The sequence below is a fragment of the Drosophila willistoni genome, chromosome 3R (assembly GCF_018902025.1).
Source record: "Drosophila willistoni isolate 14030-0811.24 chromosome 3R, UCI_dwil_1.1, whole genome shotgun sequence".
NCBI classification, from domain to species: domain Eukaryota; kingdom Metazoa; phylum Arthropoda; class Insecta; order Diptera; family Drosophilidae; genus Drosophila; species Drosophila willistoni.
The window spans coordinates 25409163-25430133 of NC_061086.1; the positions used below are offsets into that span (position 1 = coordinate 25409163).

General features: G+C 43.3%; 5 protein-coding genes across 6 annotated transcripts; 2 read left to right on the forward strand and 3 right to left on the reverse strand.

Annotated features, from left to right (window-relative positions):
* Window positions 1-3637: 3637 nt before the first annotated feature.
* Window positions 3638-7398, reverse strand: LOC6647024 (RNA exonuclease 1 homolog). Its single transcript, XM_002069866.4, has 6 exons — window positions 6960-7398; window positions 5518-6903; window positions 4933-5461; window positions 4263-4865; window positions 3944-4203; window positions 3638-3886 (listed from the first exon to the last, which is right to left on the reverse strand). The coding sequence occupies exons 1-6, from the start codon at window positions 7087-7089 to the stop codon at window positions 3807-3809; spliced, it is 2988 nt and encodes a 995-aa protein (XP_002069902.1). The 5' UTR covers window positions 7090-7398; the 3' UTR covers window positions 3638-3806.
* Window positions 7399-7715: 317 nt separating this feature from the next.
* On the forward strand, window positions 7716-11095 carry LOC6647023 (peroxisomal carnitine O-octanoyltransferase). Of its 2 annotated transcripts, none has more exons than XM_047013670.1 (5): window positions 7716-7796; window positions 8489-8887; window positions 8965-9762; window positions 9825-10372; window positions 10427-11095. In XM_047013670.1, the coding sequence occupies exons 2-5, from the start codon at window positions 8510-8512 to the stop codon at window positions 10557-10559; spliced, it is 1857 nt and encodes a 618-aa protein (XP_046869626.1). In that variant the 5' UTR covers window positions 7716-7796; window positions 8489-8509; the 3' UTR covers window positions 10560-11095. The 2 variants fall into 2 exon arrangements, with proteins under 2 accessions (XP_046869626.1, XP_002069901.1); XM_002069865.4 differs by lacking the exon at window positions 7716-7796 and adding an exon at window positions 8002-8133.
* LOC6647022 (protein CASC3) lies at window positions 11008-14525 on the reverse strand. The gene is given in 1 exon segment (XM_023178342.2): window positions 11008-14525. A coding segment is annotated over 1 exon segment (2619 nt). The 5' UTR covers window positions 14274-14525; the 3' UTR covers window positions 11008-11654.
* Window positions 14526-14765: 240 nt separating this feature from the next.
* On the forward strand, window positions 14766-18129 carry LOC6647021 (programmed cell death 6-interacting protein). The gene is made up of 5 exons (XM_002069863.4): window positions 14766-15096; window positions 15367-15485; window positions 15549-15830; window positions 15901-17700; window positions 17762-18129. The coding sequence occupies exons 1-5, from the start codon at window positions 14885-14887 to the stop codon at window positions 17878-17880; spliced, it is 2532 nt and encodes an 843-aa protein (XP_002069899.1). The 5' UTR covers window positions 14766-14884; the 3' UTR covers window positions 17881-18129.
* Window positions 18051-19397, reverse strand: LOC6647020 (HSPB1-associated protein 1). The gene has a single exon (XM_002069862.3). It carries the CDS (start codon window positions 19323-19325, stop codon window positions 18114-18116), a length of 1212 nt encoding a protein of 403 aa, XP_002069898.1. The 5' UTR covers window positions 19326-19397; the 3' UTR covers window positions 18051-18113.
* Between the last annotated feature and the right edge of the window lie 1574 nt (window positions 19398-20971).

Sequence of the window (20971 nt, forward strand, 5' to 3'; positions counted from 1 at the left end):
AATAAGACGACCTAATTTCGCATATATTTCGCATATATTCAAAAGGCATTGCAATCATTTGGTCATAGTTGTGTTAACTTTCGTGCAAAGGGTATATAAATTGCATGGCAAAGTACAAAATAAAAGCACTACGTGTGTATTTCCGCTGACATGTGCACTTGGAGGAGTCATAAACTCACGACACCACACGGAGCAGCGACCCTACCCCGCGCCGCCCCGCTCCCGCTGGCCATCTTACTCTTATTACTATGTACTCGGACAGCGACACTCGGAATGCCTTTTACAACATGGACAAGTTAATACACACTGTGTATGTGTGTGAGTGAGTGTGGGTGCTCATATGTACATACATATGTATTTGTAGTCGCTGCCTAGTGAGGCAGAGCGCCTGGAATTATGCTACAAATTTGATAATTTCAACCTAAAGCCAAGGGCAAAAGCTATGGCAGCATCCAAAAACGGAAATGTGACTCGTAAAACAAACGGCATCGAGAAGTTTTATGCTTTGCTTTTGTTGTTTTTGTGTTTTAGCGTGTGGCATTTCTTTTTTTGTCGACATTTTTGGAGGCATTTTTTTAGTGCCTCCATACAGGAGAGGTGGAGAAAGGGAGAGAGAGAGTGGGAGTAGCAGCGGAAAGAGGGAAAGATCTACGCCCAAACAGCTGGGACTTGGCTTGCATTTTTTGTGTTTTAACTTTCTTACAATAAAGTGATGTTATCTTGTGTTCCCCAGCTACTTTGCGGCTTAGGCAACAGGCACACACACACCCACACACAAGTATGGGTGGGTGGGAGAAGGAGCTGGGTGCTCAACAGGATCTACGGGAAATTACTCTGTGCTTTATCGTGCATATAAATCTATTTGCTCAGGTGTTTTTAGCTGCTAATATGTTTGTGATGACTTTATTTTACGTTTACCTTCTAGCTTTCTTTTCTTCGTTTTTCTTTTCGACTTTTGTTTTTTTGTGTATTTTTTTTTGGCTTTGCTTGCTGCTTCTTTCTTTTTATATTTTTTCATTGTGGCTTTACTTGTGCCTTTTGAGCCAACTTATTTAGATTGGAAGGCAGCTTATGCTAGAAAAGTTGTAAAAAGGTTTTTTGCACTTGGCCAGATGCGTTGCACAAGCGTTACCCAAAAAAAAACTTGGTTCTTTAGTTATTTGAATATTTCAGTATTAGCGCCCAATGCGGCGTATGAGTAATTTGTTTAACTACGTGACGAACTACCACCACCATCATCACAAGTCAAATTAAAAGCCATGCTGAAACGTTTAAAGCACTTAACCTAGCATCCATGTACATATATGTACTAGTACTCCGACTAGTGAAATATTCATTGAGAGTCTTGGCCATAAAACGTTCCTTTTAAGCCTTTGTTTCTTTATACTCTAGCTTGGAATGGTATGTTCGACTTTTAAGAAGTTTACGATGATCAGTATTGTCATCTTGTAATTGGCAATTTTTTTATTAAGTTTATATGTACTTAGTTTCTGAAAGTAAATTTTTTGAGATTATAATAAGAAAAAAAGGTTAAGAATCTTAGATGTAGTTTTCCAGGGTGCAATAGGGAAGAGCTTTCTCTCTTTCTCTCACTTTAATGCCCCTTAAGTACAACTAGACAAGGTACAAGGCACAGGCATACACACACACACACAACAATGTTTGTTGTCGTCGCGACCACACAACATTTACTCAGGGGATTAACTATAAAGATCTTAATGCCTCTATTTCGACGGTCTTAAGTAAACTTCCTTTTCTGGGTGTGCACCGCCCCCTCCCCTACTCCCGCCTCGAACTAAACCAAACGTGTGACAAACAGGCAAGCCAGCGGCCATCTAACCCCCCTCCGCTCAGTCTCTTCTTCCTGCTTTAGTTGGTTTTTGGCTTTTTATTTGTATTTGTATTTGGGCTCAGTGTTTATTTTGCCCACTAGCCCACACTTGGCCATGTCTCCGCCTCAAGGAGCACTTCCGTGTGTGTGCGTGTGTGTGTGTCTTATGTTTGTCCTCCTGTCCAAATCCGTCTCCGTGTTGCTGTGCCTGTCCCCATATATCGAACTTCTGGGCCACATATGCACATTGTCATAGCCAAGTACCACTAATATTATTTACATTTCGTTAGGTTTTTGTTGTTCAATAGATAAGACATAAAACCATTCATTCATCTATCCTCTTCTATCAGCAGCAGGAAGCTGCCACTTTTCCATCTTTTCTCTTTTTTTTTTACCCTACCATCTTCATTCTTTGTTGCTTTCAATATAGCAACAATTACTACAAATTAAGCATAAAACTTTGTCGGCAAATTTTGCCTTCTTTCAATTTGTAATTTTATATAGAAATTTGTAGTTGTTTTTTTTGTTTTTGCATGCTGTTCAATACGAAAAGTTTTATAACACAACCAAGGCAACACCGGCCCTGGCAACCAGATGGCGCCCGATGTACGGTGCCCAGTGCCCACAGGGCTCGTCCAAATGGAAAATTGAAAAATATATTAAGTATCACGGGAATCTGATTAAAATTACATTTAAATATTAACAACAACAACAACAATAACGAATGCAGCAGGAACAAGTCAAAAAGGCAAACCACGAGAACCGCAGGCTCAGTTTCCGTTCCGTTCTGATGTACGTCAGAACCACGAAACTTGCAATCATCGAATATTTTTCATAATAGAATTATTCATTAAGGTAAAAACTTTGCAACAACTTAGAAATTGTTTACCATTCCATCGATCGAAGTAATGAAAAAAGAAAGAACAAGAAATGAAGAAAAAAAATTGTCAAAAGATATTTTTACCCATGGAAAACATATTCTCAAAAGTATTTCTGTCAAATTTCAATGAAAATAACGATAAGGAGTCAATACTGGCATAGTTTACTCAATTTCGGTGAGCTGGCAACTCTTAACAAGTTTGACATTTTTCCTGATGACATTTTCCATTTTCATTGTCAATCTCATTTCGCATTCATTTGCAGCGGCTCCAACATGCTTTACTATATTATCAAGTTCATTAAACTCGTATTTTGCCAGCCGCAGAAACTGGCCACCCACTTGAGGCGACTTCATCGGGAATGGAAGGAGCATTGCACTTCTCGGCTCGTGATCGATGTGATTCATGTGACTACAAGTGACTGGGAATTGTCTTACGGCAGCAATAATTTTTCAACTCGAATTATTGAATACATTGGGAGGGCAAAATATAGCATTGATTTAGCCATGTATTCCATATGGCTGGAATCAATGTGCAAAGCCTTGGTTGAAGCCCGTAAACGTGGAGTTCGTGTGCGTATCATATGTGAAGTTGGCTATAGACGGTTGTTGGAGGATTATGGAAAAGTTCTAGAGGTGCGTAAAATTTCATTGGATTCGATTGCCAAGTCTCGAACCCCAACAATGCACCACAAGTTCTGTGTCATCGATGGTTATCGCAGTAAGAAGCGGCACTCCCACCAGGATACAAAGGGATCGGCGCCTATTGTTACGATCGCCATGACTGGATCTCTCAATTGGGTACGCTCTACCCAATACTGGGACAATTTAGTCATCACCAGCTCTCCAAAAGTATGCAGGCGCCTTGAAAATGAATTTGAGCGCATGTGGAAGCCAAAATTCATGTAAAAGCATTGAAGAACAAACAATTTTCTGGCTTGTGAACTTATTTTTTTAATATATTTATAAATATATTTATGTATACATATTTAAAATAAGGCATGTTAAAGCGTTAGCTTTTCGATTGCTTATTCTGAGGTGCGTGATAAGGGAGAAGGGGCAAGGGGGATATGTTGTTTCAAGCGAACAATTATTATTTCAACTGATTTTGTTATTAAGATAGTATTTAATGAGTTGTATGCAGACCTCAGCATCCTCTGCGCTGTCATGACCAGCTTCTGCAAAAATTAAACGAAATCAGTGTAATCGAATTAACTTTAATTGCAATCAATTACCATTTTCCTGTATGATACGCTTCAGATTCTCAATGCAAAGTGTTTTAAGGGCACGTTTCTTGGGTAGCCCCATCTTGTGGGGAAATAGAACTGATGTATCGACCACAACATCGTGTATGAGCTTTAATGCCTTCATATCGCTCTCCAAACTATGACCCACCAGTATCGTCTTTGAGTGGAACATGGACATGAGAACGGCCTGGACATCGCGTAATGTGCGTGTCTCCTTGGATAGCATAGCTTCTGTTATGCCAGAGTAGCTAAAAGTACAAAAATGGTTGTAAATTGAGGTATTGTCAAACAACACTTGGCCACTTACACAGTATTGTAGTCCACGATCTGATTATCCGGTTTGACCAAAGCATCGTACACGGTGCGTCCATCGATGTCCACCACAGTGACACGTGTGAGCTCTATGCCATGCGTTGTGTAGCACATTTCACAATCCAATGCGAAAATATCCTTTTTGCTTGGAACATATTCAGCAAGACGGCGATGATTCATGGTTTTCACAAAGCACGTTAATTTATCCGGGTCGTAATAGTCGCTGACATGATAGTTGGCATAGGAGCAGCCAGGTGTACCGGCAGGCTGTTGGCAACATCGGTGATAATTATCACTGAAACCACGTCGATAGCCCGTGCTTTTGGGATGATAGTTACATTCGTCCGAACACTGACGTTCGTACACATTCAAATTGAAGACTTTCCCACAACGAGAACAATAACGTTCGGTCTCATTGGGACGACGATTGGGACGAGTGGAGGTGATGACAGCTAGGCCAGGTTTAGAGCCCGGTCGCGGAAAGCCATTGTCTATTAATTGCTGATCGGTAAGACGTAGATCATAGACCATTTCATAGGCCTTATCAGATTCTAGATTGTCGAAAGGTTGCTTGCCACCCGCCTTGGAGCTTAATTTCCTAAAATAAAATGAAGCAAAATGATTAAAATGGCAAATGGACGCAGTTACTGGATGCAGTTACTCACTCCTTTTTTTCCACACTCCAGGAGGTTGTTAGCGCCCTCTTGCCGCCCAACATCATTTCATGGGAAACAGTCTTATTGGCCACACTGGGTCGATTGCCAGCCTCGAGGGCTTCTTTACGCAACTTGTTTATAGCCAGCATGCAACTATTTTTGTATATGGCCACAGTATTACATTTCTTAAACGCAGCCAGCTCCTCCACCTGAGCTCTTTCCCAGGCGTCGACCAACTGGGGATAAATGATGGTGCATTGTTTTACCATCAGTTCATAATACTGCATTCGTATGTTGTACGATATTTTAGAGCTTTGTGGTTCCAGCACTGTCGGTTTCTCGGGACCAGTCGTCTCCGCCGAGGATTGTGATGGTTCATTTTTGTCCAGGGCCGCGGTGGGCTTGTGGGCGACACGTGTTGCTCCTTTAAATGATTTGGCCGAGGTAAATGCTGCCTTTTTTTCAGCCTGCAACTCTTCGATTTTCTTTTTAGCCCTCGCAATGGCCACAACATTGGCAACTGGGGCTATGCTGCGAGCTGGAAACAAAAAAGATTAAGTCGGGAGATATAAACAATTCTTATTGACTACTTACCTGAACGTCCCGGGGTGAGAGCAGTGCGCGGTATTAGCGGAGTTAGTCCTGCCTTGTCCTGTTCCTTAGCCAACGCCTCTTGGGCAACACGTACTCGTTCCTGTGCCTCACGCAGTTGATTGGCGGCAGCGTCAGCTCTTAGTTTCTCCTGTCGTCGCATTTCGGAGCGTCTGTCAAAAATTGCTTGCATAGCATTCCGAATGTGATTCGGTTTTTGCACTAACACGGGCAATCCACGTGCCACTTTGCTTTTGTCGGCATTTTCGTGGGCAACACGGCGTTTCTGAAGAGTCGCAGTAGCTGCCTCCGTTAGGGCATCCAAATCGGGTGTTGGTGCTTTTCGCTTGCGACTGCTTCCAGGTGTCGATTCACTGCTCTCGGCTGAATTATGCATCAGGGCAAATTGACTCTCCAGTTCATTAAAAATCATCTCGCATTGGCGTGCTATTTCAGCTTCTGAGGTGTCGTCGGCTTGGTAGTTAAAATCAAAATTCGGCTGATCCCCGACTTCCAGATCCTTTTCCTTGATTTCCTCTTTGGTTTCCACTGCCTTTGTGCTTTCACTAGTTGATGTGGATGATTTGGCAGAGGAACTTTTGGACTTGGATTTGGAACTGGAAGACGAGGACGAACTGACATGATGACTTTTGGATGATGATGTTGACGAAGATGAGCTTGTCTTATGCTTGCTGCTGCTACTGGTGCTGCCTGAACTCTTTTCAGTTGATTTTCTATGTGAGGTGGAAGAGGAACTATGTCTTGAACTTGATTTATGCCGATGTTTCTCCTTATCGTTGTCTTTCTCTTTATCCTTATCCTTGCTCTTATCTTTGTGGGAACTGCTAGAGCTGCGTCTGCTGGATTTATGTTCGCGCTTATGACTGCTGTCACTGCGACTCAATGTTGCCGAACCAGAAGTGGGGGTTCTTTCGGTTTCCGCCGTTTCCTTTACCTCTTTCTTCTCCTCTGTATGTGATTCATTTCGCTTTTGCTCACTGGGCTGTTTTTCACTGGTCATCTCCCGCTCACACATGGGCTCCTCTTTGGTATCCATGTCTGCTTGATCCCCATTTTGCATTTCAATATCTATTGTAATTTGTTCGTCGTCTATTTCTTGTTCTATATTGTGTTGCTCCTCATTGCCACCGGCACCATTCGTCTGAGGTTGTGAGGGCACATATTTGGGGGCGTTGTCTACGCTACCTTCCTGTTTTTTTTTGGCTGGTGAGGCATTGAGACCGGGTTTCTCTGGATGATACTCCAGATTCGTTTTCTTTGCCGTTGCAAATAGCTTCAGTTCGGGCAGCGGCAGTTCCATTAATTTTGGCAGAGGAGCTGGTTTCAGGTCCGACGCGGGTTCTGCCGTCGGCACACTCTCAACATCGGCTAAAAGTGATTCAATAAATACATAACGTTCATTATTTCATAACCCACATACTCACTCCGGACATGCTTGAAATGACAAAAAGGACGGTTACAGGTCACCGCTGAGTCTCCCCCGGCGCCGGATGTTTCTTTGCTGCCATAGTACGGGCAAAGAAAGTCCTTAAACAAGCCTGTCGATGGCAACATGTTTACAAATTATTAATATTCAATTTATATTTCTTTGCGTGATATTTGGCTTTGTCCGTTCTTGTTTTTTTCGCCCATTTCATATGTTTGCAAAATGCCAAATGACCAGGGCTGGAAAACAACTATTCAGCTGCTTCCGCTTGCACTGTAATTTTAATTTCTTTCACCAATAATAGGAATGTAAATTTACGCCAACGAATTTCAAAAAAAATTGTCTCTATATAAGAAATATTTTTGGTGTGTTTACATGCATTTTAAATCGAAAACTGATTCTAAAAAACAAAATCCAATTTCAAATAGTTGTACAAAGTGACAACTCTGACGCCCAGCTGCTGAGTTTTTGTTGAAACCGACCCAGTAGGAAAACAGAATCAAACCAATAAGCCAAAAGCAAATGTTGCTAAGTTTCACAAAGAACATAATTTATAGGAAAATAACTAATGAAAAATTAAGTGAAATCAAACCATCATTAAATTATTTGTATTATGCGCATAAGTTTTTTAGGATGTCAATAAAATGAATTAGTGTTAATTTAAATAAATATGCTGTCAATTGGCTACTGGGGGTTGTAAACAAGAACAAATGTGTGCCGCTAACCATCTCTGTCCCTCTCTCTCTCTCTTATTCGAAATTGACGAGTTCAACGTTTTGTTAATTACTTTAAAATATGGATATATAAATTTAGTGAAACTACACATTAGTTACAGGTACTATTAGCTAATCTAAACGTGCGTTCAATTGCTTTCATATTAAAAGTATTGACCCACTCCTACGAACCGCTTATCAGACGCCGCCGCCGCCGCCTGCCGTCTAGCACTTTCATTCTTACCAATGTTATTATCTTAATTTGCACCTACATATATGTATATGCTTGTATGTAGTTATAACCACCACACCCCCAACCCCCCACAGAGTTGGAGCTGATAAGGGTTTCCCGAGGAGCTTTGCTGGTCTCGTAAACATTGCTAACCGTTTAGTCGTTTAACGGCACTCTGACGCTTCGGGCATAATTTCCGAAAACCGTTCTCCACACCAGGTCCAAAGGTCGGTCTAAAACAAAAAAAAAAAAAATAAAGAAAGATATCTCTATTAATATTTGGCAAATCAATTTAGACAATAAATTCATCCATTTATTTGGCCTATCTATGGCTATATTAAAATGCACCCAAACACTTCACTTTTGCTAGGGCGACCTTTGCCCGACTGGGCTGGAGTCGTCACTTCATCATCTACATATGCATATATGTACATATGTATGTACTTGACTTTGGTACTTTGGACTTTTAAAAACGAAAGTTCTCCCTGTCGAGGGTGTGCTTTATCTGCTTGGGGCCGGATAGGCCTTTTTTTTCTAAATGTTTACCACCCTGGGCTAATCTTAACTTTTGTCCAATTTTAGATAATCATACAGAATTCAGCCATGGATCGAGCCAGTCTATATTTTATGGATAAGAATGACAGCAATACCTATGATTTTGATGAAACATTGCCACCACTTCCTTTGCCCGATCTACGGGAGACAATGGAACGTTATTTTGCCTGTGTTCAGCCATTTGGCACAGCCGAGGAACTTGCCCAGACGAGAAAAGTGATTGATGACTTCCAGAATGGCATTGGTCCTAAACTTCAAGAAAAACTCAAGGAACGTGAGGGAAAAATGAAAAATTGGTTGGGCACTTGGTGGGAGGATTATGGTTATCATCTGTTGCGTCTTCCACTTTTACCCTATCAACTGATGTCGATGGCTGGCCAGCTGGAATTGGTGGGAGTCCCGGAGACCCCGGAGTATATGTTGAAGGTATAAAGAAACTTCTGTTCAGCTAAACTACGCAGATCTTCAAGTTTCCTTTTCTCTACTTTTGTTTTGTTTGTTAGAGCTTCGCAAGACAAATCCATCACACTCTAGAGTTTTGGGATCTGACCCGTAAAGCCACCATCAAACCGCTCTCCTCGAACGGAGGTAAAATTAAGTATTCATCCGCTCTGTATAAGAACTTTTTCTCCACTTGCCGCATTCCGGGCATCGAACAGGATCACATTGAGAAGCACTTCCTTACCAAGACTGAGGGCCAAACGCCCACACATTTTCTTATCAGTGCCAAAGGTCGTCAGTTCATACTGAAATGTGTGCATGATGATGATAGCATTCTGACAGCTCCAGAGCTTTTGGTGGCTCTGCAGCGTTTACGCAGCATTTTGGACTATGAACCGGAGGGTGATTGTGTGCCAGCTCTTACCCATGACGATCGCCCAACTTGGGCCAAGAATCGAGAGCGAATTAGAGAGATTTCTGCCAACAACCGGGAAACATTGAAATTGGTAGAGAGCGCCAACATAGATATCTGTTGGGACGAGCACTCGCCCAAGGATTATGAGGAGGCATCACAATTGGGTCTCTATGGCGACTATCACTCCCGTTGGGCTGATCACAGCAGCAGCATAGTTGCCTACAAGAATGGACGGTTCATTTGGACGGGAGAGCACAGTTGCTACGATGGGACAGTCAGTGTGAGCTTCGCTACTTTCATGCAATTGAGTCTGCTGGAAGTGCCCGAGCCAGACTGGACTGAGGTAGAGAACACTAGAGTAGTGGACTGGAAGGAGCTCAAATTCGAACTCGATGATACTCTGCGCGGAGAGATTAAACGCATGCGGCAGGAGATCGATGACAGGGTAAGTGGAGTAAATATTGATCTCTCTTTGGACATTATAATTCTATTGCCATTCGACTTTAGGGTATGGATGTGACAGTCACTTTTACTGTATTCGATGAGTTTGGCAAGGACTTTATGAAGACCCACCGCTTGCATCCTGACTCCTTTGTCCAGGTGGTCATGCAATGGGCCTATTACCGAATGCATCAAGAGATTGCTCCCACCTATGAGACGGCTTTGATGCGTCAGTATTACAATGGACGTACAGAGACATTACGCTCCTGCACTGGAGCTGTGCATGCATTCCTTAAGGCCGCCACAAATCCGGCTACCAGTGACCTGGTCTTGGCCAAAGCATTTCGTGCTGCCGTGGATGATCATAAGCACATGATGAATGAGGCCCGCAAGGGACAGGGCATCGATAGGCATTTGTTTGGACTCTGGTGTGCTGCCTATGAGAACAAATTGGATATACCGGCCCTTTACGATGATCCCCTCTACACCAAAAGCGGTGGTGGTGGCAATTTCGTCCTATCCACCAGTACACTGGGATTCACAGCTAATGTTGGCTATGTGGCACCCATGGTGTTTGATGGTTATGGTGTCTTCTACTCCATAACTTCCGGAGAGTAAGTTTACTCTTAACTGGTCTAACTTGATTATAAACTATATTTGTATTTCAGGATCTTTATTAATACCACTGCCTACCGTGATAGCATTAAGACAAGTGCTCGAAAGTTTAATGATATATTTAAGGATTCATTCCGTAAAATCAATGAGCTACTGGAACAACTTGCCAAGGAGTCCAAATTGTAAACAATCTATTAGTTTTAAGTTGAATTTATAGGTTTATCTAGTTATAAGTACAAAGAAACGAGCTTCAGAGTATGCTAGAGCTAAGTCAAAAGGGGATCTTCTAGTTACTTAACACGCCCTTTAGAAATGAGAATGTTTAGATTTAGAAAGAAATTGTCAAAAACATGCACTTTTGTAATTTTGTTAGTATGTTATTGTTCATTCCCGAAATTGTACAGTTCTTGCTGTGTTTGTTTTAAATTTTGATCATAATTTGTGTTAAACTTTCAGTCCCTTTCACTTTTACCTTATATCTTAAGTCTATGTATGTATATTTTTAATTTGCTTTTCAACTTACCAAATGTAAAAGTCATGGCATAGATTTAGAGTTTTAAAAGTAATACACATAAGAATTTAATACCAAAGCAAATTTGTCTTGCCTACCGACCCATAGAACTATGCCAAAATGTTGTTTTCTGTTAAACGTTTATTTTTAAATTCAATATTCCATTAGTTTTATGCAAATACATTTTACACAATGATTTCCAACTTGAAAATGCGGCTATTTCAAAATTCTTTAGACTTGATTTTGATCTCAAATGATCCTACTGACTACATATACATTATACATTTGAATCGAAGCTGGCGCTTGCATTATACATATACATATTTGATCGTATATATATATATATATATATATATATATATATATTCTTTTTTTTTCATAGTTAGTTCGATTATCTCTTGAGGCGAGAGCTAAAATCTATTTTACATATTTTTTTTTTTTTTGTTTTGACACTTTTCAAACTTAATATACAATTCTAGAAGAAAAAATAAAATTTAAGCCCAAGTCACAGACTTGCGAGTAAATTAAACAAATCAGGAGGCAAATTCCCATGAGTTAACTTTGGAGATCCAAAAAAAAAAAGAACGAAAATATATCCCAGAAAAGGATTCCTTCAAGTGGAAAGCAAAAAAAAAAAAGAAATAAATAAATATGTAATTGATTTGATTTTTAAAGGGGAAAAGAGTTCGCGTGAAGCAAGTTAATCAAAATCGGGGCGCACTAGCCAGTGCTGATGCTAATGATGAGCTGAGTCCTCCGGTCCTCCTCCACTAGTGCGGTCGATAGTAGCCAACGTGCGGCGGCAGCAGGGCATAGGCGGGCAATGGTACTGAATTACTCCCTAGGGGTGGTACATGGCGGCCACGCCTATGCTGTTGCTGCTGTTGCTGTAGGTTGGCATAGGCCTGCACTCATTCCTGCCCAGTAACAGGAACTGGCTGAAGGTTTTGCTCAGGAATCGCGCCAGAGCTGGTGCTACTATTGCTAGTGGCGGCGTTGTTAATGCTAGTGGTGGTTGTATCCTCCTTGGATGATGTTGCTGCTGAATCCGCTGGCGCTTGGAATGCCGGACGCTGCACAAACATATTATCCAGAATGTGATCAATATTATCAGAGTTGCCTCCTTCCTCTTTGGGCTGGCCTCCTCCCGATCCGGCACCAGATGCGGCTCCTCGTGACTTATGCTTTTCGGATGGTGGCAAAATGGGAATCGCATTGGTTGGGCGTCGTTGAGGCAGCTGAGTAGGTCGACTGGTTGTCTGGGCTGGCGGCACAAAATACGTGGTACCCCCCACTGTATTGTAGTTCTGATGATAGTTCATGGACGGTGGCGGTGCCTGGGCCGACTGTGTGGCAGCCACTTGAGCCTGCGGCGGCGCTTGTGGCTGGGCGGGAGCTGATTGTGCTTGAGCCTGGGCATACGCAACGGCAGCTGGTGTAGTGGGCAAGTAGGCAGCAGCGGCAGCTGCAGCTGCAGCTGGGTTGCCATATGGTCCCGCCTCTGCTCCAGTTACATAATAGGGAGCCCCCTGAGCCGGAGCATAGGCGGCGGCTGCTGGTGGCTGTGCCGGCTGTTTGGCTGCGGGCGGTGGCACGCTTGCCGGTCCGGGAGCAGGTCCCAATTGTAGGCCCTGCAGTTGGGCCTGGAGTTCTTGCTGCTGATAAGCAATCTGCATGAGCATATGAGGATCCTGTAGAATAATTTGAGATTGCTGCTGCTGCTGTTGTTGCTGCTGCTGCATCTGTATCTGTTGTTGGATTTGGTCCTGCTGTTGCTGGGATCTTCGCAGACTGGAGTATCGCTTGGGGGCCACAGATTGACTCTGCTGCTGCATGTGGACCTGTTGTTGTTGTTGCTGCTGCTGTTGATTCTGAGTGGCCAGCGCCTGCATTTGGACGCTGCCCACATGACTGGGATCATTACGTTGCTGCACTTGCTGCAATCGCTGCGAAAGATTTGTGGTGGACAGTGGCGGTATTTGGTTCTGTGTCGGTGGCGTTGGCAAAGGCAATTGCTGCTGTGGTTGATGCTGTTGCTGTTGCTGGATGGGCTGTTGCCTCTGCTGAGTTTGGGTTTGCTGCTGATGCTGTTGGTTAGTGTTTGGTTGTACCTGAAGTCCTTCGTTGTTTTGAATAGTTTGACCATTTGCTCGGGGAGTTGTCGGCTTGGTATGTTGCTCCACCGGTTGATCACGGTCCACCCTATCCCTCTCTCGCTCCCTCTCTCTGGGTTGTGGGTGTGGCCCACGATTCGATTTTTGTTTAAATTCCATGGCATTCTGACGGCCAGCTGAGCTGCCATTACTATGACGGCCATAATGACGAGGCTGCTCCTGAGAACCACCAGGTGCTCCTGCCCCTACCCCCCCGCGACGATTCTCCTTCTCCGCGCGACCGGATGCGGCGAGTGGTCTACGCGAGACTTTACGCTCGTTAAGAGCTGGAAAGTCCTGAGGCCTTGGTGGTTTTCGTTCTTTATTGCTGGCCTTAAGATAGGCCTGCTCGTCCTCCCAGTTACGTGAATACTTACTAGGACCGCGCCCATATCGCCGGCGGCGACGAGCCCGGGGTGCAGCATCCTCGTTGCGTATATCATAGCCGTAGGTCTGCAAAAGTTCGGCCCGCGATTTGGGCGCCTGCTCATTTGCTTCAAAACGATCGTGGGACCAGCGATCGCCACCTGACGCCGGTTGCCATTTCTTCATGGTTTTGGAAGCCTGCGAAATGGTCGGCGTTTGACCACCAACACTTGCTCCGCTCGCTCCCTCACCCGCAGCAGATTGTGCAGCGCCACCGCCAACACTATTCGCATCCCCATTGATTTCTGTTAACGATTGCGACTGACTGTCATCTTCAATGACAATGTTCACCTCTGTTTCAGCTGTGCGGTCATCGTGCTCGTAGAATGTGCCACGTTTTGGTATATACTGCGGATTGCTGCGATCCTCGTCTACTTTCTTTTGAGCCGCTGCCGCCGCTGCAGCTGCTGAAGATGTGTCACCATCGGGCATCTCTCCAGCACCATCCTCATCCTCTTCTGTCTCTTCGTCGGTTTCCGTATCGTCCTCGCTGCCGCTTTCTCCATCGTCATCCTCATCATCATCGTCGTCATCGTCGTACTCCTCGCCGCCCTCCAGATCACTGGCCGTATCATATTCCGAGTCATGTGGGTGGGAATTGCTCGATGGTTCCTGAGTGGGCGATGTGCCTAATTCAGGAGTTTCCGATGAGACAGTATCCGTTGCGGTTACTGGGATATCAGTGGGTGAAGCCACCGATGTTGTTGTTGTTGGTTTTACGGTTTCTGGAACCGGGACTGGATCTGCGGCTGAAACCGGGGCTGGGTCTGGCTGGTCCACCGCTGCTGTCATTTTCTCAATCTCGGCCATAGTTCTTCGATTTTTCTTCTCTCTCCCTCTCCTCCTGTTGTTGTTGTTGTTGTTACTGCCGATTTATTTCTCTCTGCGACTGCTCGGCTTATGCCGTTTGATTATCACTTGGTACGATCAAAACCTTATCTTAACTTCTTCAATAAAAATTCTTGGATTTCTGTTCAATCAATACGCGAAATATGTGAAAAATTTCAACCAACCTTTTCACAATCAGAAAATAGAAAGTATCTAGAGTTGCCACACAGGGTCAAAGTGAACATACAGTGTGGGTAACAGTGTTGCCGGCTTAGGTACTTTCACATATGAATTTAATTTCCCCACATGCAATATATTGTAAATACTCTACCGAATGCTGGCCCACATTATTTATATAATTATTTGCGATAGACTTTAATTTAGACTCAACAATTATTTTTCCTTTGTAATGTATCGTAAGTTGGCAGTACTGATTGCAGTGTTGCATAACGAAACTTTGCCATTTGACAGCTGTTGGCGAGACAACGACTGTGAAGCGACATTTAAAAAGAGTGGAGTGAAGAGAACGGGAAAAGCAAAGAATTCCATAGACCGTGTTTTAATTAATTTTGATTTTCGCAACTGCACAAAAGATGTCGAAGCTGTTGGGCGTGCCGTTGAAAAAACCATCCGAGGTGGACATAGTAAAACCTCTGAACAATCTTATACAAAGCACTTATAATGGAGCTACCGCCGATGAGAAGGCCAAATATGCGGAGTCTGTAAATGAATTTTCAAAGCAACGCAATACGGCGATTTGGAAGTTCTTTGAAAAGTATGAGGCATCGTTGGAAGTGGTCTACGCGTAAGTTGCAATTAATCACAAAAAATGTAGCTACATATACATATATATGAATGGGTATTTAAGGTGGGGGGTTTATACCTTCGAAAATGAGTCATTCACTTTGATAGTAGGGAAAGACCATTGTCCGACCACCTAATCATACATAGCTCCCGTCAGATGTGTGTGTGTGTGTGTGTAAGTTAGACGTAAACAAGTCTTTTGGTATATGTAGTGGATGACGTAGTCTCTAATTGTTTGACCCGCTGGGCATTTGGTTTCGCTTTTTTCTAGCTATTATGATCAGATTTGTGCTCTGGAAACAAAGATTTCGGTGAGTGAACTGCAAATACCCTTCAAATGGAAAGATGCCTTCGATAAGGGTACTATATTTGGCGGTAAAATCAGCCTAAGTAAGTCTCCTTTCTGTTATTTGATATAACCACATTAAGCTAATGAAATCAAATTTTCTATAGCCCACACATCGCTGATGTATGAAAAAGTATGTGTGCTTTTCAATATAGCCGCTCTGCAGAGTAATGTAGCGGCTAGTCAGGCCCTGGACACGGATGAGGGTCTCAAGTTGGCCATTAAACTATTGCAGCAGAGTGCCGGCATTTTCCAGTACTTGAAGGGTGCTACGCCAGCTGCATTACCCTCAGAGCCTACTCCGGATTTAAGCCAGGACACACTGGTAGTACTTCAGGCTCTGATGGTGGCACAGGCTCAGGAGGTATTCATTCTCAAGGCTATTAAGGGTAAGTTTTATAGTTTTGGTATACATTTATATCTCGTAACTTCACAATTTCTAATTCAACGTTTCCACAGACAATATGAAGGATCAGATTATTGCTAAATTATGTTGCCAGGGTGAGGAATTCTATGCAGATGTTTTGCGAGCCATGCAGAAGGAGTCGGTGCGCAGTTTGTGGGAAAAGGAATGGATACCCACAGTGGCCGGCAAGCAGGCAGGCTTCCATGCCCTGACACAACTCTATCAAAGTCTTGTTTGTCGTTCGGCCAAGAAAATTGGCGAAGAAATTGCTCGCCTTCGTAATGCCATCGAGTTGTTTAAGGCAGCTCAGTCACGTGGCGGCAATGAGACGTACCTGGACGAGTATTTCAGCCGGGCAAAACGGAACTTGGCTGAATCTACCAAGGACAATGAATTCATTTATAATGAGATGATACCAGAGCAAAGTACTCTGGCCTCGCCTGGCAAGGCTCAGTTGGCAAAGCCTCTACCCATTCCTGTACCCCTGGCTGGCAATTTCAAGGACATTTTCACCAATCTGGTTCCGGTGGAACTGCATCGCGCTCTTACCGCTTCGGATATGCGGAAGAACGAGATTGTAAATGGGGAGATTATGAAATTGCGTGAGTCCACACAAACTCTTAATGCGGTGCTGGCCAGTCTTAATCTGCCGGCCGCTGTGGAGACCACAGATGGTAATAATGGATTGCCACCGTCGCTGAAAGAGAAAGCCCACGAGGTGCGTCAGAAGGGCGGCATTGAGAATGTGCAGACCCTGTTGAAAGATTTACCCGAGCTGCTCAGTCGAAATCGCGAAATTCTGGATGAGACAGAGAGATTGCTCGACGAGGAACGCGACTCGGACAATCAGCTACGGGCGCAATTTAAGGAGCGCTGGACACGCATCAGTTCGGACAAGCTGACCGAAATGTTCCGCACTAATGCGAAAAAGTATCGCGAAGTTATCACCAATGCCATTGAGGCGGATAAGGTTGTGCGTCAGAAATTTGAAGCAAATCAGAAGGGAATCCAGCTGCTTTCACTATCTCCAGAGCAGATACAACAGTCGCTGCCCTCCGCCAGCGGTAGTGTGGATCCCAATTGTTCCAGTGTGCAGCGACTCAAGCATCTAATGGAGGCCGTAGAGACCATTAAGGCCGAACGGGATGCCGTTGAGTCCGAACTGAAGTCGGCCACATTCAATATGAAAGATGAGTTCTTGCTTGCCCTCCAGAAAGACGGAGCCATCGATGAGCCAGCCTTGTCTCTGGCGCGAATTGGTCAAGTTATTAATCCGCTGCAGCAACAGGTCAAGGAGAGTATTGAGCGTCAACAATCTCTGGTTGCTGATATTCAAAGTGCCCACGGAGATTTCGTCTCGGAGACCGGCAATTGCGGCAGCTCGCGGGACAAACTGTACCAGGAGTTGGCCAGTGCCTATGATAGCTATGTGGAGCTATCTGGCAATTTGCAGGAGGGTACTAAGTTCTACAATGACCTCACCCAGTTGTTGGTGGTGTTCCAGAACAAGATTAGTGATTTCGTATTTGCCCGTAAAACCGAAAAGGAGGAATTGCTCAAGGATCTGACCACAGAGTCCAGTCGCCAGGCATGTCCAGCCACTCCAGCATTGCCATCGCACTATGCATCCACCTCGGGCAGCGGCAGTGACATTCCATCCACACCAGGCGGTGGTGCTCCCAATGTGCCAGCTGCTGCTGCAGCAGCTGCTCCATCAGCTATACCCTATCCAGCCCAGGTCCAAGGCATGCCAGTGCCGTATGGAGCAACTCCAGGTGTACCATATCCAGCTTATGTTCCGGCACCCATGCCGCAGAGCTTTAATCCCTATGCAACTTTGCCATATCCAGGAAGTAAGGCAATTAAATAATCTCAAAGTTGATCAAATCTGACCTATTCTGCCTTTTATTACAGATTATCAATATCCTGGCTATCCCCAAGGACCTGCACCCGGACATTATGGCACCTATCCCGGTACTTATGCCCAACAGCAGGGCGGCTATCCCAACCAGCAGAAGCCTCCTGGCTGGTAAACCTCCCATTTGATTTGTAGCCCTCTTTTTTTTTAGCATGCTTCTTGATTTAAGTTGAAATCTGTGTTTGAGGAATTTAGAGATTCTAAGTGAGCATTCAATGCTTTACTCCACGTTCGTTGAAATTGGAATTTGTTTTATAAATCTTTATATATACATATATGTACCCCTTCAAAGTTAATCTCACATATGTATTCTCCGTATCACAAAACAAAACAAAAAAAATAAACATTCTATTGTCTTAATCTACGGAAGAATTCGCGCTTGATGCTCGCTATACTGCGAGGAGCACACATGCTATTGATAAGTAGCTCCAGATTGGAGCTGATAATACCCTCGTTGCACTCGGGTGCAGCTTCACCAGATGGCAATCGTCCCTTCGAGTTGGTGTTGATCAGATGCTCGTACTCATCCTTGTGCATAATCTCAACGGGTCGCATGAACAGGTCAATATTATTGAACAGGGCATTCACATCTGTGGCAGTTAGGTAATCAGTGTCCCACAGTTTACGTTGATTCGCCTTGTCGCCGACATTTTGCCCAACTGCCTGTTCGTATTGTTCGAACAGTTCACTGGGCAGGGCAGACACCTCTGTTAGCTGATTGGGATTCAAGAGATATTCCCTCATCTGATTACTTTCGCCCTTGACAAAGCTCTCGATTATGTGCTTGACCATAAACTCATCCAAGGCCAAATCTAAATCCACCTTAAGTGGCACCCAATAGTTGACACTCAACGAGGTCTGCTTTGACTCCACATAGTGCCACCAATGACGCGGCACAATGAGAACATCGCCAGCCTGAAGGATACAGGAATGGGCTTGGTCGGCAAATTCACTGTAGTTTCTGTCCGGAGGAGGAGCATAAAAGTTTTCCAAGCAATAAACACTAGACTCTTCATATGGAATGCGGGAACTCTGCAACGGCGTCTCGGGGGGAAAGAGTAACCAGAGCTTGCTACCATATACCTGAACGACAATGTTTATGCCGTAGGTATCATAGTGACACGGCGTATTTGCCTGTTCCGATCCCAGCCAGAATGTGAAGTCTTTATCAGGATCGGGGAATCCAAAGTCTCCAAAATCTATGCCTTTCACACAATTCTCGGGCACATCCTGGGCTCTCTTGTACTGATAGGCAGCCCAGTGGCTTTGATTCTCCATCACTCCACCGCCATAGTCCTTGAGGAATTTCTGCATAGACATGTTGGAAACCCTCTTCCGTTTTCGTTCCCACTGCGGCGACGAGCAATCTGTCATGGACATAAGCTCGAATTCCGGTCCTGGACCGGATGAGGTTTCTGCGTCAAAGCACTCGCACCAATCATGCAGTGAACCATTAAAGCATTCCCACTTCAAGGGAAAATCGTGAATAATCAATGGTTTCGATGTATTGAGAATTATATCTCGCATTTGGGTACGCAGTTCTTCATTTGAATCCTCCATTATTATTACTATTATTATAATTATTAAAAGAGCAAAAATTAATTTTTAAACAAACTGTTTATTTACATTCTCATTGACTACGTTTTCTAACACTGACAACTGTCGCCCAGGGCTCCAGACGAATAGTAACGGCTTTTATTCAAAATCATTTTACATTTCAACACAAAAATTATACAAATCTATATAAAGGCTCGTTTATTCAAAATAATTGCTCCAGCGAAAGTTATCCGATAGAGTTATTATGCAATTAAATAATAAAATCAATTCTAAACCGGTTTCAATTATTGAGATTAAGATTATATCTGATCGATATAATATTTAAGTTAAATATCAATTAAATATTTTACGGCGTCATAAAACTATGGGGAGTATGTTAATACAATTAAGTGAAATGTAAGTTTAATTAGCAAGAATTTTGGAATTACATAATTACAATCAAGATAGCGTGAAAAACGAGTTCTGCAGATCAACTTGTCGCACGCAAAGTGAGCTCAGCTCCAACGTCGGATCTTTTACCAGTTGTACTTGTTGTTGTTGTAGTTGAAGTTAGTTGCTGATGTTGTTGTTGTTCTTATTGCTGATAGGACTTGGTCTAAGCAACACTTTAAAGATAATTATTTTGATATGACAGGCGGAAATGGCGTTAACAAGTTGCTACTTCTGGCATAGAATTGCAGTTTTGGCTTATTCCCAAGTCGCATATAAACAGATAAATATATCAACGAATGTTATCTGGCATTTGATTGCCATAACTGTTATCATTCCTCTTCTAATTTGCATTTAATTTTTCTACCAATACAAAACCACAAAGCAATATATCTATCTGAGGCCACTCCAGTCCTCTGTTCCGTCCATAAATGTGATTTATGTCAGGCATTTGCTTTAGTTTGGCTTGTTGCCCGACGACAAAATGGCAAAAAAATAATATAAAAAAGAACCTAAGTCCACAAGTCATTAAATCTACTTAAGATGGCATACGGGATACGGGTGAAAAGTTCATTGTACGTGAGTCAGCAATAGCCACTAAGAAGGAGAAGAAGAAAAACAATTATGCGCCAAAGTCGCCAAAAAAAAAAAACAGCAGACACGAAAAGACTAAAAAACACACACACTAAGAGTAGAGGATGAAGGGGGCAAGAATGAAAAACGCAACAACCTTATTCATGCCTCGTTATTGTTATTACTATTTATGATTGTGAGCTTTTTATCTTCCAAATGTGATATTGCTCATGCGCGCCTTTCCGTCACCATTGCCTCTTCCGTTTCCAGGCCTTTTCGTTGGTTGGTTGGTTGCCTCTCTTAAGCCCCAAACACACCCAAGTTTATATAATTAGTTCAGAAAAGAATCAACACAAAAATCTCTGGTTACGCTTTTTGGAGCCAGCCAGCACTTAAAACACTTTGAAAATGTCTGTCAATTTGAACCCCAAAAGTGTCAATAAACCGACTGACAGAATACAAAAAACTCATTAGCGTGGGGGCTTTTCATCAAAAATCAGTCATTCTTTATTTTTCGTATAAAAAAAAACAAAATTCGTCATAAAAGTACGTACTAAACTTACATAATTTTATAATATACTTTTCTTTTGATAGTTGTTTGATAGAGAGACCTTAGTTAAATATGCAAATATTGGGATAGGTCAAAG

Excerpts from the sequence above, each read along its gene's own strand:
- LOC6647024 (XM_002069866.4), bottom strand. The coding sequence starts at position 7,089 with ATGTTGCCATCGACAGGCTTGTTTAAGGACTTTCTTTGCCCGTACTAT. Across the intron at positions 6,904-6,959 it reads TCATTTCAAGCATGTCCGGA|CCGATGTTGAGAGTGTGCCG; the intron begins GTGAGTATGTGG and ends AATCACTTTTAG. Across the intron at positions 4,204-4,262 it reads ATCGTGGACTACAATACTGT|CTACTCTGGCATAACAGAAG; the intron begins GTAAGTGGCCAA and ends TTGTACTTTTAG.
- LOC6647023 (XM_047013670.1), top strand. The coding sequence starts at position 8,510 with ATGGATCGAGCCAGTCTATATTTTATGGATAAGAATGACAGCAATACC. Across the intron at positions 9,763-9,824 it reads GGCAGGAGATCGATGACAGG|GGTATGGATGTGACAGTCAC; the intron begins GTAAGTGGAGTA and ends ATTCGACTTTAG. Across the intron at positions 10,373-10,426 it reads TACTCCATAACTTCCGGAGA|GATCTTTATTAATACCACTG; the intron begins GTAAGTTTACTC and ends TTTGTATTTCAG.
- LOC6647021 (XM_002069863.4), top strand. The coding sequence starts at position 14,885 with ATGTCGAAGCTGTTGGGCGTGCCGTTGAAAAAACCATCCGAGGTGGAC. Across the intron at positions 15,831-15,900 it reads CATTCTCAAGGCTATTAAGG|ACAATATGAAGGATCAGATT; the intron begins GTAAGTTTTATA and ends ACGTTTCCACAG. Across the intron at positions 17,701-17,761 it reads AACTTTGCCATATCCAGGAA|ATTATCAATATCCTGGCTAT; the intron begins GTAAGGCAATTA and ends CTTTTATTACAG.
- LOC6647020 (XM_002069862.3), bottom strand. The coding sequence starts at position 19,325 with ATGGAGGATTCAAATGAAGAACTGCGTACCCAAATGCGAGATATAATT.